At 40.3% G+C, this 16,403-nt stretch overlaps 1 protein-coding gene across 1 annotated transcript in view; it reads right to left on the reverse strand.

Moving 5' to 3' along the window:
• LOC126281673 (protein O-mannosyl-transferase TMTC1-like) overlaps window positions 1–16,077 on the reverse strand; it is a 568,931-nt gene extending 552,854 nt beyond the window's left edge. Inside the window, exon 1 of the mRNA XM_049980827.1 lies at window positions 15,643–16,077. Coding sequence (XP_049836784.1) covers window positions 15,643–15,977 — 335 coding nt within the window. The 5' untranslated portion in view covers window positions 15,978–16,077. The remainder of the gene's footprint in view (window positions 1–15,642) is intronic.
• Window positions 16,078–16,403: the final 326 nt, after the last annotated feature.

A 16,403-nucleotide genomic window follows, 5' to 3' on the forward strand; every position in this document is an offset into this window, starting at 1 on the left:
TATTGTGACGAGCCAGTTGCTCGATTACCATTGACCAGACGTTAACAGTTGGTGAGAGATCTGGAGAATGTACTGGCCAGGGCACCAGTCCAACATTTTCTGTATCCAGAAAGGCCCGTACAGTACGTGCAACATGCGGTCGTGCATTATCCTGCTGAAATATAGCGTTTCAGAGGGATCGAATGGAGGGTAGTGCCACGGGTCGTAACACATCTGTAACGTAACGTCTACTGTTCAAAGTGCCGTCTGTGCGAACAAGAGGTGACCGACACTTGTAACCAATGGCACCCCATACCATCACGCCGAGTGATATGCCAATATGACTATGACGAATACACGCTTCCTATGTGCTTTCACCGCGATGTCGCCAAACACTGATGAAACTATCATGATGCTGAAAACAGAACCCGAATTCATCCGAAAAAATGACGTTTCGCCATTCGTGCACCCAAGTTGGTCGTTGAGTACACAATCGCAGGCGCTCTTGTCTGTGATGCAGTGTCAAGGGTAACGGCAGCCATGGTCTCCGAGCTGATAGTCCATGGTGCTGAAAGCGTCGTCGAACGATTCGTGCAGACGGTTGTTGTCTTGCAAACGTCCCCATCTGTTGACTCAGGGATCTAGACAAGGATGCACGATCCGTTACAGCCATGCGGATGCCTGTCATCTCGACAGCTAGTGATACGAGCCCGTTGGGATCCAGCACGGCGCTCCGTATTATCAATCCTCCTGAACCCACCGATTCCATATTCTGCTAACAGTCATTGGATCTCGACCAACCGCGTGCGGCAATGTCGCGATACGATAAGCCCCTATCGCGATAGGCTACAACCCGACCTTTATCAAAGTCGGAAACGTGATGGTACGCATTTCTCCTCCTTACACGAGGCATCACAACAACGTATCACAGGGAAACGCCGGTTAACTGCTGTTTGTGTATGAGAAATCGGTTGGAAACTTTCCTTTATGTCAGCACGTTGTAGGTGTCGCCACCGGCGCCAACCTTGTGTGAATGTTCAGAAAAACATCATTTGCATATCACAGCATCTTCTTCCTGTCGGTTAAATTTCGCGTCTGTAGCATGTCATCTTTGTGATGTAGTAATTTTAATGGTCAATAGTGTAATTTTCTTTTTTCTTCTTCTTCCTTCTGTTAGTTTTCTACGCCATGCAGTATCTCTCGCACCGAAGTTTCCATCTCCTTCTATCTTGCCAGTCTTTTCCTTGCGGGGCCTCGTCCTTCATCGCAAGTCTCATTCTGTTGTTCCAATGAAGCCACGTCGTTCTCTTTTTATTAGTTGTGATCGTCCCCAGTGCCTTATTAGAAAACGTCATCTTTCCTCTGTCATCCTTGTAAGATGTCTATACCATGTTAGCCGTGTATTTACAATTGTGTCTAGAGTATTCTTTGTAACTCCCATCTCTTCTCAGAGCACTTCATTTCTTATTTTGCCTCTTCTTATTACTTCACAACCTCGTCTCCAAAACTCCATTTGGCCAAATGGGTTAGCCGCACGCTCTATGGCCGTCTTGTCAAGATTCACGCGGTTCTCCGCGTCGGAGGTTCGAGTTCCCCCTCGGGCATCGTTGTGTGTGTTGTCTTTAGGTTAATTTAGTTTGTGTTTGAATATTAAAAAATTTCGCAATCTATTTTTAATTGAGACCTACTTCTCCCCAACCTTTTATTGACCGCACAACTAATCGACTAAATCGGGACCCTATTCCCCTTGCAGGTTGCCTAGCTAATGGATTCCAGAGACAAGAAAAATTTTACTTCCAATATTTAGTCTGATTACAGACCGAGTTTAAATGTTTAAAATGCTGTCATAATCCACTACTATAGACATGTATAGCCCTCTGTAAAAAGTTGGACTCTATCTGACCAGTACTACATTTTTCAATGCAGTGTCACTGACGGAGGGCAAATGCCCGGACTTTATTTATCCGGTATATAATAGTGAGAGCACTGAGCGACGCCCAAAAAACTTTTCACCTAATTTTAAACCCTTTCTCGCTGACCCCCCCCCCCCTCCACCCCTCCTCACAAATTAATGAAAGGAGGAAAGTTCATTGTTTTCTAAGTCTTCGCTGTTAATGCAGTAAAGCTAAAGCAGTACACATGACGGTTTAATTTGTTACACCTGTACTGTTTGCTCAGTTCACAGCTCATTTTGCATACAGTACCCGCATATCCCACTGAATGTACCTGCAATATTATATCGTTGTATGTCAGGTAACTTAAGAAATACGACGTCGTAAACGTTGGGATGCACTGAAAACAACTTTTTCTCGCTTGTAGCCTTAACGGCAATTATGTAACTCATTAACTCTTTTCAAAAGTGGACTACCTGAGTAAATAATGTTGAAATATATCTTTAGACGTTGTCATTGTTCTTAACAGTGTATGCAAACAAAAGAAATCTAGTATCAGTGGTACGTTTTCACGGCTTAAATTTTATTACTATAAAGTAATTTATGTTCTTATAGACTGCAAAATTCACGTTAATATAAAGACAATTTCCAGTTTACGGATAATGTTAAGGATCTAAAGATTATTGTCTAGTAACTAAGACATTTACACAGTTTTAAACTAATTTATTACTGAAATTAAAACATTTCAAAAATTTGATAGATATTTTGGAAACTACTAACTGGCTGAACTTGGAGACAGCATCCCTCCACTGTTCTCCATACCTACAAAACTGTGATCAGACCCATCCTCTCGTTTGCACTGCAGTATGGATATCCGCTCCATCTAAGTTGTAGATATTCCTCAAAATCGTTAAACGTCACGCACTCCACCATGCTTTCTGCATCCGTGTGTCCTCACCCTGGTGGATCTCCCAACAAGTCATTTAATTCCATAGATTCCAGCTCTCCTCACTACACTGAGCATCTTCGTATATCCTTTCTTACACGATGCGCAATCTAGGATCCAATAGCCCCATTGTGTCCTCTCTGATCAGCAGACCCGGTGTGCTGCTGCGCTTCTACCAGCAAATCAAATCCCACTACCACAGCACACGCTCCTATCGTAATAATAAAATCTCAACCGACTCCCTCTCTGTTCAGATATTTATCAGTCCTACAAACTGTAAATTTTCCTCCCCTCCTGTCCCACTCCACACCGACTATCCCCCTCTCCCTCTATCCTCTCCATCACTCGCTGTCCCTCCTCTTCTTGGTAACACTGTCCTACTCACTCACCAGACACGTTCCTCACCTGTCTTCCGACATCCTCCTCCCCTCCCCAACCTCCAACATCATCTCCATAGTTTCCTACGCAGTGGATGCCTATATTTTTATCCCTACCCTTCTACCCTACTGAAGGCATGTCTCTCTCCACTAATCCTTTTCTCCAAGTGCTGGCCCTTCAGCTATATACACACACACAGTATTTTATATTTTTAATTTAAATAACAAACGAAATTAACAATTCTAAGATTTATGTAACAATGTTCGAACTATTTACTTTTTGAGTAAACCGCCGAATGCCCAATCTCCCCTATCGATATAGGGCGAATTGTTTGAAACATGAATAAATGAAAAAAGAGCACTTCACGACGAGAAGATAAAATGATTAAAAATTTATTACGTTCTGTACACAAACTACAAAAGTCCAACAAACATAAAAGGAATAAGGAGCTGAGGTGAACACTCAAACTGAAAGCACTGACATGTTGAGCGTGGTCGAAAACTTCTGGTTAACAGTTAAAGATGAAATCATCGTCGGTTTAGTGTCTATTTTCTCTTCAATAGTCCCAGTATTTTCAATTTTTTCCAGGCATCATTCATCACAAGTTACGATGGAGAATATCGCTTTTTGCCTTGTCTCATACAAAGGTCGACAGTGTCGATGCAAAATTTAACTCCATGTTACTAGATTTTCAATGGGCAGTACCTGCTTATGGCATCAGTCAGTGGAAAAGAAATCTTATAACCACTGATAATGTACGTTCGTTCCAACAGTACTTAAATGTAACGCACTGACATGTGTACTTTTCTAAACATTGGCAGAAACTTATGAAACTAAAATGCCATGTTGACAATTTATACCAACCAACACAAAAATATTACAGTCTGGGGACCATCACATTAGGCAGGGGTACTATAAAACAAATAAAAGGAGAGGAAATGTTTTCAATTCCTTCAGTAACAGACGTTAATGATATTTTCGGATAAAATATTCAAATATATGAACTAAGAAAAAAATTGCAACGTTTTAAATGCACTAGTTAACGACACAGCCTGTGAAGGTAATCTGTACGAAGAACTGCAGTCTTAACGCGTTGCGCCACACAGCCTTCACGTTTTTCTTTTCTTTTACCATAAACGATTTAAAATTCGGCAAGACTGCTGCCGGAACAGTTAAAGGTCTTTCTTGAAATCTATTAATTTAAGACATTTAGCCTGTCATTGGGAATTATGATGTGCTTAAATTCTGCTCTGAGTGGAACGACGTAACACGCAGACAAATGGAAATATATAATGCAGATTTTGTGTCAAGGGAATTAAATACGTTCATGAATGCATAAACAGCTAATCTCCAATGAAATTGCGACTTCTTTATTGAGGAAACAGTTCTTCATATAATGTTGAAATATTATTGATCTGTCAACTAATTCAAACCTTCTGACAATCATCCTGCCTAAATAACATGCCAACCTGCTCGTTGTGCAAGAATTCGTAAGTCCGACTTAAATAATAGAGTCCACACACGAATATTGTAACTACGCTTCACTGCACCTCACTTGACGTCACAGACATTACCACCAAAACTACGCCGTCTGACAAGGTACGTTGTACCAGGGATCGTGACGGTAGTCAACAAAAGACAATAAGATTTCAGTAGCGGTGTCTAAGCATTTCTTTGAAGGTTTTGGTACTGTTGGTAGTTACCTTGGTAAGGTATGTAAATGCCGATATATATTGTAAATTAATGTTCTCAGGAGCAGCAGTCGTTGCGACTGGTTTTTAAGATTAAAAGGGATATATACTGCCAGAAACTGTCATTGAAAACAAATAAAACTGTGATCTACACGGTGTTACTCAATTTGTAAATAGCAGATGATGTATGAAACTATGAATATGAGAGAACGAGTTCCCTGACCAACACACCGCGAGAAAAAAATCTACACGGTATCACTTAATTGAATTCTTATTTATAAACAAATGGCAAGGAAGCACTAATTTAAAAATAAATGTATGAACTCAAGAATGGCAACTTAATATTTTATGCTGGATTTGAGCTTGTGGCGCAGTTTGAACACAAGAAATTAGCATCTCTTTCCCGACTTCATCATTTTTATTCTCACGATATCTCCGAGTCACTTAAAGCATGACTCACAGGATGGTTGTTTCTCATGCCCAGCACTGAATTTACCTTCGAAATGTGCTGTCTATTAGGACTTCTGTGTCTACCGTGTAATAATTTCTAGTCTTCCTTTCTTCTTTTCCCTGTCGTAGTAGGGAAAATCGCAGGGAAAAGTCTGTTCAAGCAGATAAATCTTTCCCATTTCAGTAATCTTACTCACCTGAATCTACTTACAGAAGCATTCATTACCCAGATTTTCGAAAATTATGCTACTGTGATAAACAGTTACTATGAGCGAAAATACATCAGGAAATATTGTTATACCTTTAGACACAACTGAACCATCCCTATGACATCATTTTTTAAACCAGTTTCAGGAGTATGTCTGAAAGACGCTGTCCCAACTTATTACCTTAACGCATTAGCGTGCGCAGTTCAGTGTTATCATACACTGAGCGTTAATTTGTCATGTTCTCATTCGCTTACAGAAAAAAACTGTATATCGTCCAAAGCACTGCCAAAGTACGTCCTTCGAGCCCCTGGAACTAATAAAATTATAGCGAACTCTTAAGGACGTACTGCTTTTGACAATAAATAACCACATTCGTATGGTATTGTGTGGTTCTCTGCATTCTACTCAAACTGCTTTTCAAGCTTTTACAGCTTGTCACTTCTTTTACCTTTGAGCGGTGCACATAAATCCCCGGCCCAATATTCATTACAGTAATAATAGTAGTAATAATAGTAATAATAGTAATAATAATGATACTCCCTATTACCCGTCTTTCCACAATAACTGATGGATAATTAGACATCTGTGCTTCATTCGTTATGGTTCCCAGCGATTAACATAAACGTAACTTCTAAAAATGTTATGAAGCCTCTAACCCATCCTCCGTTAGGTCGTATTCTCGTAGAACACATCCGAGAACTTGACTATCCACCTTAGTGGATTCATGGGTACGGCAGCCGTTAATTCTAATAACAATAAATAAAATAAACTGCAAGGACTTTTTTGTTCCGTGATCGATGTTGAGTCTCACCCACTTCCATACCAGTTTCATTACAGTTAAAAATAGCTTGTCCATTCTGTTTCCTGATCATTCCGTATATTATTATGTCTCTCCCAGTATATCTTAACATTAATCTCTTTGTTGCTGCATGAGCTATCCTCAACCTTCGATTAGCTTTTTCATTACAAGTCCATGTCTCACAGCCACACCACTGCTAATATGCACTCGCTGTTAGGCTTTCTATTTCAGACACAAAGACTGGTTCATTTTAGAAAAGCCTGCTTAGTTATCGAAATGTGCTTCAAGCAAATTTAATTGGTTTACTGTCTGAGTGGAGCGAAAACAAGACTCTTTAAAAGTTACATAATGAATTATTTTCTGAGATTTCATAGTGAGACTAACGTAGAGAAATGGACAAATCCGTTATCAAACTGACCAGTTTTGTTGGGACATAATTGCATGAAAATTATCTTGGTAATGAAGAAACTGTATTTAGTGACCTGAAGGAAAAATTAAATACTTCATGAGCAGCTTTGCTAGCTATAGAAACTTTTCTCCTGTTTATTCGTCTATATACTCCCAATACTAATGGAATCGATACTTAAGTATATTGTATTTAATGCCTGCTGAACAAAACTTGAAAATAAAAGATAAATTCAGAGAAATAAAATTTTAAGTGTTTTGGGCATTGATTGTTATAAAAGAGAAACAGTTGACTCGATCTTGAATGAATACGCTAAGTCATGTACATCAAACGAGGTTACGATTAAGAATTTAAAATGAATTGTTTAAGACCTTAAGTACTAGAGCACATCTGTCTCATGGGAATTCCCTTAGTGGTCTCCTTATACCCTTAACGTATGAGCGTTTCAGCTGCTGTATCTGATTTCAAACATAATTCAAAAGCGCGGCAGACGATAGTGTATTTTTGGTGTTTTTACTTTTGGACAAAGTTTCAAAGTTTTTCTTCTCATGACTCTGTTTGACGTTTTGGTTTTGAGCCGCTATAAGTAACTGTATAAATATCTGTTCTGAACAGATATTATGTTCTGAAGTATTTAGCACGTTACGCTTGGCAGTAGTCAGACGATGATAGAAAAGAGAGGTGGAGGCTGTGTTTATCTGTTTTCCTTAGTCTATGAAGATAAAACCATGGATCTGGAAGTATACGTTTGATTTTTTGCCCATAATGAAATGTATCTCATTTCGTATAATCTACGTGACTATTGAACACTGAATGGATTTTATTTTGCTGTTTTTACTATTTCTTATTTAACACATTTTGCTTATTTTCGAATCATTTGTGTACGTTTAAACTGAGAACTTTTAATAGGATTTAATAGTGCTAATATTACGCAGATTGAGGATTTAGATGCATATCAATAAACAGTGAGCCTTGATATAATAAAGGAAGGACGGGAGTAATTATGAAAAGTTGGCTTTCGGCCGATGGACGGACAAAATTGTAAATGCGACAAATAGTGTGTTTACTGGTGTATTGTGGAGTGTAGAAAGTATGGACAAATTGTATTTAAATTAAATGCACAGTGGATTGATTTTCCACATAGTATCACAAAAATTACGTCTGAAAGCGCAGACAAGCGTCTATTAGCGGATCTTCGAGTCTCAACGTGGACTGCCATGTTAAAATTACAGTGTGCCGATGAGTCTGTTATAGTGAACTAATTTATATCATGGAAGAATATGAAAGAAATGTCTGTAAAAGGGCAGATTTACTAAGTGAACTGGTGTTAAAATTTCTTATATATTCTTACCTGTGTATCCTATATTCGACCAGGTGTTTAATATGATTATGATATACAGTTCTCAGCATCGCCTTCAAGAGGAAAGCTACAGTGGAATTCTTTAACAAGGATCACAGTTACTGGAATAAGTATGTGGGTCATGGCGTGGGACATAAACAGGCGTTTCTCACAGCTTAGTTCCTATGGCCAAAGTTTAGAACTGTTAGGAAGGCTCCTCTCGCGACTGATTTATCTGAAATAATTGATCATGATTAGTCGTTGTGGTTATCCACCTAAGGAAATAGTCACTCTCGAGTCTCTGCAGTAGCTAGAAACGTCCTTTTTTATTTTGAACTGTTGAGTGTTAATATATGAAAATTCTCATTAGCGGTATTTGTGAGTGTTGTTCTTTCTTTCATACGTATGGGGAGATTCTGCATCTGCTATTGAATTGTCAGCAGAAGCCGTGCGTCGTAAAGTTTTCGCCATTACGATAGTCAGCATCAAACAATCAGAGCAGAGTGGATAGATATTCATTGGTAGAACGTTTACAAAGAGGGATAGCTTTAAATTCGACAGTAGCGTGCTGAAAAAGTTTTGTTTACTCTATACGAACTTATTATATTGCATCATTCCAGAACCACTAACTTCTTGGGACGATGCTTTGTTAGTATATCATTTTTATGTATGACGCATTTTTTGCTCGCTTCATTGAAGCGTAATGAGATTTTTTCTCTTTTTTTTCAACGCCACTTTCCAGATTCCGTCTTTATTTACCAGATGAAATTACGTTTTACGGTATTTCTCCGTGAATACGGTCTTTATTGGTCGAAAGATTAGTTAGGCAAAATTCTGCTTCGCTAAATGTGCCAAACAGTGTAAAAAAGCGAAAAAGTGAGACTCACATCTCAAATGGTATATCAGCGCTGGCGAATTTATCATATTCTTCAATGAACACCTTTCTGAAGCAAACGGTAATACAAGAGATGCCAAGTATTTAATTACTTTCAGCAAAGAGTTATTATATTAAGTGTGCAGCAAAAGCTAGTAAATGCATATTTATTTCGCAGTTGTTGATGCTATTCACTGCTAGAAAAAACTGAAACACGTTTGTAATTACTCTGACTCACATAGAATAAACGATCAAACATCGTGTATATTTGCCTCAGCCGCCAGGTTGTAAAGACCTAACGAAGGTCATTGTGATCAATGAATTATAACTTAAAATTTAGCATTTGGCAGCAGTATAATTACAAACAGTTGTGTTATAGCTGTTAGGTAGATGTTAATTTCTAAGGAAAACATGCAAATAATTCGAAATTATTTTTTTACTTTAGTTATTGACCTTAACTGACATGTCTGACAAAACTATCATTAAAATTATTTACTTTGGATATCTTCATTATGACACGTTTCAGTTGTCGTCATTGCTATAAATAAAATATAGATCTAAATTATTTCTACAGCTATGCGTGTTCAGATAGCGTCCTGAGATACACTGTGAAGTACAAGTGCTATTATGTTAGCTCTGAGCACTATTGGACTTAACATCTATGGTCATCAGTCCCGTAGAACTTAGAACTACTTAAACCTAACTAACCTAAGGACATCACACAACACCCAGTCTTCACGAGGCAGAGAAAATCCCTGACCCCGCAGGGAATCGAACACGGGAACCCGGGCGCGGGAAGCGAGAACGCTACCGCACGACCACGAGCTGCGGACTGCAGTATAATTCTAAAGCAATCTGATAATATTATCCATACAAGGTGGTGTTAACTAGATCACCTCTGTTCTGATTTCGAATAAGTTCGGACCCATTTTTCTGATCCATATATTTTCTATCACTAAGATAGAAACTGCTTAGTTATATTGCTTGTTGAAGATGCAATGTCCCGTTAACAAAGCGTTGCTGTTTTTGGAAATGTATAGGTTAATTGTTAAGCTGTATGTAATTCAAAGGAGGTTTTAATTTTCCATTTCCAGATACTGTATTGATTACCGTAAGAATGTGAGTGATTGGTCTACATTGCTGATAACTAATTGGACGCCCGAATATTTCCTTGTGAATAGCGTATGTTCTTTAATTGTATACGTTTTTAACGTCTACCGTAGCTATAATTAATTAACGCATTGTAAGCATCACCACGTTCTTCACTAACGGAAATAGTATTTGTGATATTAATATTAAAAAAAAATTGCAGGTCTGTAAACAGATTTTCTGTACTCGACCCATGAGAAGAGGAAAGGAAGACACGAGACGAAAATATACAAAGGTACTTTTTTGAGGCACTCACCTGTTTTGCTATAGCCGCAACTATGAAGCTACTTGCTTTAACCAGTGAAATACTTTTCAAAAAGAGTTACTGAAAGAAATCCAAAATGATTTTATTAAGTGAAGCCGGAATAGCAGAAGTCTATATACAATTGAAAGCATGGTAACGTTTGTAAAGAATTGTTTCAGAATATTAGGAGGTAATGAGGCTCGTAACAGCGCCACTCTCTTAAATTTCGTTCGCAGTACCTCACAAATTACAATAATAGGCTTACGGGATTCTGAATGCTCTTGTCCAATTCGTCGTCAACATTTGAACATATTACACTTTGTAAACAAAACCAGTTGCCTGCCGTAAACGTTTTGTCGTGTGAACAATGGAGCTTGTACTGTGATATTTTTAATGCTGTTGTTAGGTTGACTTTGTTTTCGAAAGGTTGGTAAACATTCAAAGCGGGTCCGTTTAGAGGAAAATGAAGTGACCTTATGCACAGTCGCCGATATGGAACGGAATGCGAGCGTCAAATAAACCACTAAAAGCGGCCCAATCCGTGTCTGAAATTACTTTGTGTTTAATGAAATGAACGTGTTGTTGGCAAAGAACGTGAAGTCATCATAATGCAATATACGGGCTTTCAAGTGAGGCATGTTCAGCTACCGCCTCTTCATTCACGGTTTATACGATTACAGTTCTCTATGACAGCTCTGCCCCCATTTATACAGATGAAATTTTGGACTTAGCTACTACCTGTTACTGATATCGGCTGAGCTGATACCTGTTTCCCATGTCAACTAAGTAACACTATATAGTTAAAGTAAGGTTGATATTTAATCAACCATATTAAATCTATGCATCGTTGATAAATTTCCGAAAGTGTGCGAAGTATTATCAAGTTCCTATTATTATTCTTTTTTCAACGCAATTTTGTCGCCACTATTTTACGTAGCCCCATGACATTTTTGACTTTCATTGTGTACACTGCTCATCGTTTACTTATAAAAACTGAATGTGAATGTCATGAAGCCATCGAAGGCCTTGTGAGTTTCAGGAACAAGCTATCGGAGACCAAATTCGTTGCCATCGCCAGTTGACTGATATAACTGGTGTTCTGATATCTTCTGTCTAATAACCTCCTTAATGAGACAGTGATTACGTCATGTAAAAGTCTATTAATTTATTATACTGAGGTCTTGCATGAAAGGTATTCCAAATTCTTTACCTGTCTCACTGGAGAGTAATGACTCACTGGACTCTTCTGTACCATCTGTGTCGAACGTACGAGGGTGTTCTGAAAAGTAATGCCTCCATATTTTTTACGTGAAAACTTAAGGATTTTTAAATAAACCAACTTCGTTAAGATTCTATGTCTTTATTCTTTACGTCTATATATTTATTTGTCAACGTAGTGATCTTGGCGATGAACACGTTTTTACAACCCGTGACATGTTTGTTGATCCCGTCACTGAGGAAAGTCTTACAACTAAAACGGAATGATAGCCTCACGTCTGCTTCATCACTATCAATTTGAACTCCCCGTTGATGTTCTGTAAGTTTTGGAAACAGATGAAAATCGGATGGACCGAGTCCGGATCGTATGGAGGACGACCGATGACAGTGAACTCCAGGCGTCCGATTGTTGCAGACATAGCTGCGCCCGTGTTTGGTCTGGTATGGCATTGCCACGCTGGAAGAGAGGATGCTCTATGTTTGGAGTAACTCTTTCAGCGGTTAGAAACTCGATTAAAGCATGTTGTTCCTCAGGCAGCAATGTTATCATTTTACACACATGCAGGTTACAAGCTACAATTTGGAGCCTTTTAGCGGCAGAGGGATGCAACTTGAGAACAGAATAAATGATTCGGAGGGCATTCTTTCTCAGCACGTCGTTGCATGTTTTCTACCACTACTGAAGGTAAAAGTGCAATTTAAGTTACTATTGGCAGTCAACAGTCACCATAGTTTAATCCTAAGAAAACGAAGGAAGAACTGGATAATGCAAGAAACGCAGAAAACTTAATCCACGAATGTCACCGTGAAAAACGAGATCTCAGCTTCAGGCCAATTGATTAGAGTAAGCTGGTTACATATTTAACACATCGAAACAAAAATTACAGAAGAACAGCGGCTGTCCATATAATTTTTTCATATTTTCGTTGGGCCTTTGTCCCACTGCAACGCGGGGTCGGCCTTGTGACTACGGATTTGGCGATGTTAGTGTCTGAGTAAGCCACCAGGAACGGAATTAGTGTACCCCAAATGTCTCGTCTAGTGTAAACCATGAAACAGAACCATCGTTTTCCAGATGTCTGCGAGTCGTGTAACTGAGGCGGGATGTGGGGACCAGGCCGGTATTCATCTAGTGGGATGTGGAGAACAACAATGGTTGTACATAATCGAGTTGAAATGAGAGCGACTAGGTAACGGGGGAATGAAGTCGGGGTTTCTTATGCAGCGCTAGTGACTTAGCCTTACAGTTATATCAGCTAGAAATTCCTCAACATAATAGTTATATACCGTGCTGGCTGCAACTAAAATAATTCAGCGATTTTTGGCAGAACGCATGCGCCCCATTACATTCAACGTTTATTACTTAGTACTGGCAGATTGACTGTGGTACAATCAGATAATCTTTGCACTAGTACTAATTTTGCCACATTTTAACTTAAAGTCACCTAGTGAAATATTACTACTGTGTTTTGCACTAATATCAATTAAAAATTTAAAATCTTTTCATCGCCAGTTAATGCTTGTGGGCATTGTTCATAAGAAAAAGTTATTCAAAATTGAATATTGAGTCTGCTTTTAATGTAGGGCTAACTTTTCTTTCCTCTACCAGCAAGTTGCAACAACAAAACTTTCGTTATCATACTCCCAAGACGACGTCTATTTTTTTAACAGGCACTACTTCAAATAAGATAAGAATAAAGGGAGGTTAAAAACTGAATATTCCTCGTCATCAGTGCAGCATGTCAGCTCAGTATGGACTATTGACAACAGCGAACGCTGTTCATGCTTGTTGTCCACATGTTCTCTAGCTTCCCAAAAAATCAAGATAAACAGACAAGATTTTTTCAAAAAAAGAAACACGGTGTTGGCTTCACTTTGAAATTTCAGCTGTATGATGAGTATTCGATAAAATATGAGACGGAGGTTGTTTCTAATGTCGTCCACAAGCACATAAATTTACATTCCTCATAGAATATGAAAATAATTCTTCAAATTAAGAAACACAGTTGTTCCCAGTGCGCAGCTGCATCTGAGAGCAACAGCGAGTATGGTAGATATGTTTCCGTACTGCAACAAAAATAGAAAAAGTTCAGAATGGTGCGTTGTAACAAAATAAATTACGATTGCCGAAAAAAAACCGAATGTTGCCACGGGCGCTCATGGTACGACTCTCGCACGCCTTTTTATATAGGCAGAATCGTTTTCTACCTGCCGTGTCATTCATTTGTCGTAAAACACAAAGAAAAGTACTTAGAAATTCCCTTCACTTGCGGCTACGCTCTCTCCATCGTACAAGAGGACCGTGTTACGAACTTGGTCGATTATAGCGTCATTATTGGACGATTTGTGGTTACGGGGCGCCCATCAGCGCTATAGACCTATTACGGCGTAAAGGGGATGAAAACCAACGAACTCTGAGCAGTTCTGTAGGCACAGGCGTCAGACCACCTGCCAAATTTACGAAAATTCTTGTATAGATTTATTTTTCCATTTGAAATATCTCCAGCGCAGCGTTACGCTTACTTATACGTCCTAAAGAGGTAGTTTCTAAGGACAAAATATTGTTTATTAATGACCTTAATTAAAGTTGTAGCAACGAGATATTTTATGGCTACCTGGAGTTTCACATGTGTTAGCAGTTAGTAAGTAATTCCGTCAAAATGTGAATTTCTAGAATAAATAGAAGTAAAAGGGTACAGAACACAGAGACAGTTAATTGTTACACGTCCACGTAAATGAGTGTTAGTAGTGGAGAGGGAGGGGAAGGGGGGGTCTATAATTTACAGAGGACTTTGAAATTAGACCTCATGCTAGTAAATGAACGTGAGAAAATTACTCAATTAAGAAAAGAATGTTTCTTGTGTATAAGTATCTTCTGCCTTTTTTATTTGGAATATTACTGTTCGATGATTGTATGCAAGATGTGTTTTGTTTAAGAGTCCTGATCTTGGAGAAAAATAGTGCTTATGACGTTTTTAGTCTCGCTTTTAGATCTAAAGATGATAAGAGTGTGTAACTAGAGAAACGTCCCGCAAGAACTAGTGTATATAACCTAATATAGATAGTTAAATGATATACATGTCCCTCAAAAAATGAGAGGTGGTCTTGTTTTTGAGTGAATAAACACTTAGGTCATTTGAACCGCGTGGTACATAAAACTTCCCTAAAATAACAGAAACTCGTTTGGTTGGAGATAACTAGAAACCAAAATTTTTCAGAAAAACTTTTCGTATTTGAAACCATCTCAGGAGTATTCCTTAGCAAATGTGTAGAGACAACGACAGTTTTTTGATAGTGACACGAGTGAATAAAACAGAAAGCTCGTGTTTTTTGAATTCTGAATGAGACAGGAGCTTGATTACTAAGTTAATGTCGGCAAAAAAACTCAGCCTCCGAACCTATGTTTCTATAGTTACGGTTGCTCCTTAGCGACTGGCGTCACAATATGTTCCTGCTTTATAATACAAACGCGTGACGATGTGGCTAGCGTCGGTGATTTGGGTTGTTAGAACAAGTGAGTTTGCGGGCATTAAGATTCTTCTTTCAGTCACTTGTAAGGAACAGACTCCTTCATGCAAGGTGGTGGAGCGTTACGTGTCTGAAATGATGAGCGTAAGTTCGTGCAGTGGATACACAGAACTGGATATAGTTTTCTGAATTTGAAACAAGAGAACGGTGTTACTTGGAGTACTCCTCAGCAATTATCTAGACACTTCGTAGATTTCAAATGCTGTTTCAAGTATGGGAACATTTCATAAATATCTATGAGAAAGGGAAGTGAAAACAGTACACTTCTGTAGTTGCACATAAGAGTTTTGCTTCACATCGCCTTCTCAGCAGCACACTGCGCATGTTTGGTAAGAAAGTGTGATGAGATGCTCATAGGTGGTTATTCGGGATTTTCGGTCAGTTTTGTTACATCAAAAGTAAGGTCTCTTCTTTCCGTTAGGTGTCATGGATTGCTTGCTTTACGTGGCAATGGCACACCGTCATGTAGCTGAATGAGAAGCATATTTTTGTGCATAATAGGCGCAACGAGTAGTGGTGACCGCGTCAACAGTAACGAACCTGAAAGTGAGAGTGGTGAGTGGCCGATAGGACTTGTGGCTGGAGGCATCCGCCATGGGCGTGCCCCAGAAGTCGTTGCGGAAGACGTCGGGCAGTGGCGTCAGACCCAGAACGTCCTTGTTGCGCGTCACCGCCGGGATGTCGTCGTGTACGAAGTCTCCGCCGAGCGCGTTCGCGTAGGAGGCTAGCGCGACGGCAGCGACGGCCGCGTAGCCCTTGGCGCCGGGAGAGGCAGGGGCCGAGGCGGGGGCGGCAACGGGGGCCGGCTGGTGCAGGGGGGCGGGCGCCGAGGCCCGCGGGTGCCGCCGGGGGTGGCAGCCCCCGCCGCCTCGCATGGCGCGGCCTGGGCGCGCACGGGTCGCCGCGGCTCGCCTCGCCTCGGCTCGGATCGGGTCGGCTCGGCACCGACGTCGCCGTCGCCGTCGGCGTCGCGCACTGCCCAGCTGCGGACTGCGGCCCGCGGACGCCGGCGCTGCCGCTTATAGCGGGCCGCGAGCCGAGCCGAGCCGCGGAGGGCCGGCGCCACGGAGCATGCGCCGCGGCGCTCCTGCTGCCGAGGCGGCCACGGTGCCCGGCAGTCTAGCGGCGCCTCCGCCGGTGAACCCACGCCGACCGGCGCCTCGCACTGGTCGTGCGGCGTGCTGCGAACACACACAGTCCCTCAGTAGAGTCTGCCACTCGCGATCGTTGTGATGGCCTTCTCTGGTCAGCAGGAATATTCGATATGAGTTACCAATTTTGGCCAGTGACGTAAATTTAAG

The sequence above is a fragment of the Schistocerca gregaria genome, chromosome 7 (genome assembly GCF_023897955.1).
Source record: "Schistocerca gregaria isolate iqSchGreg1 chromosome 7, iqSchGreg1.2, whole genome shotgun sequence".
Classification (NCBI taxonomy): Eukaryota; Metazoa; Arthropoda; class Insecta; order Orthoptera; family Acrididae; genus Schistocerca; species Schistocerca gregaria.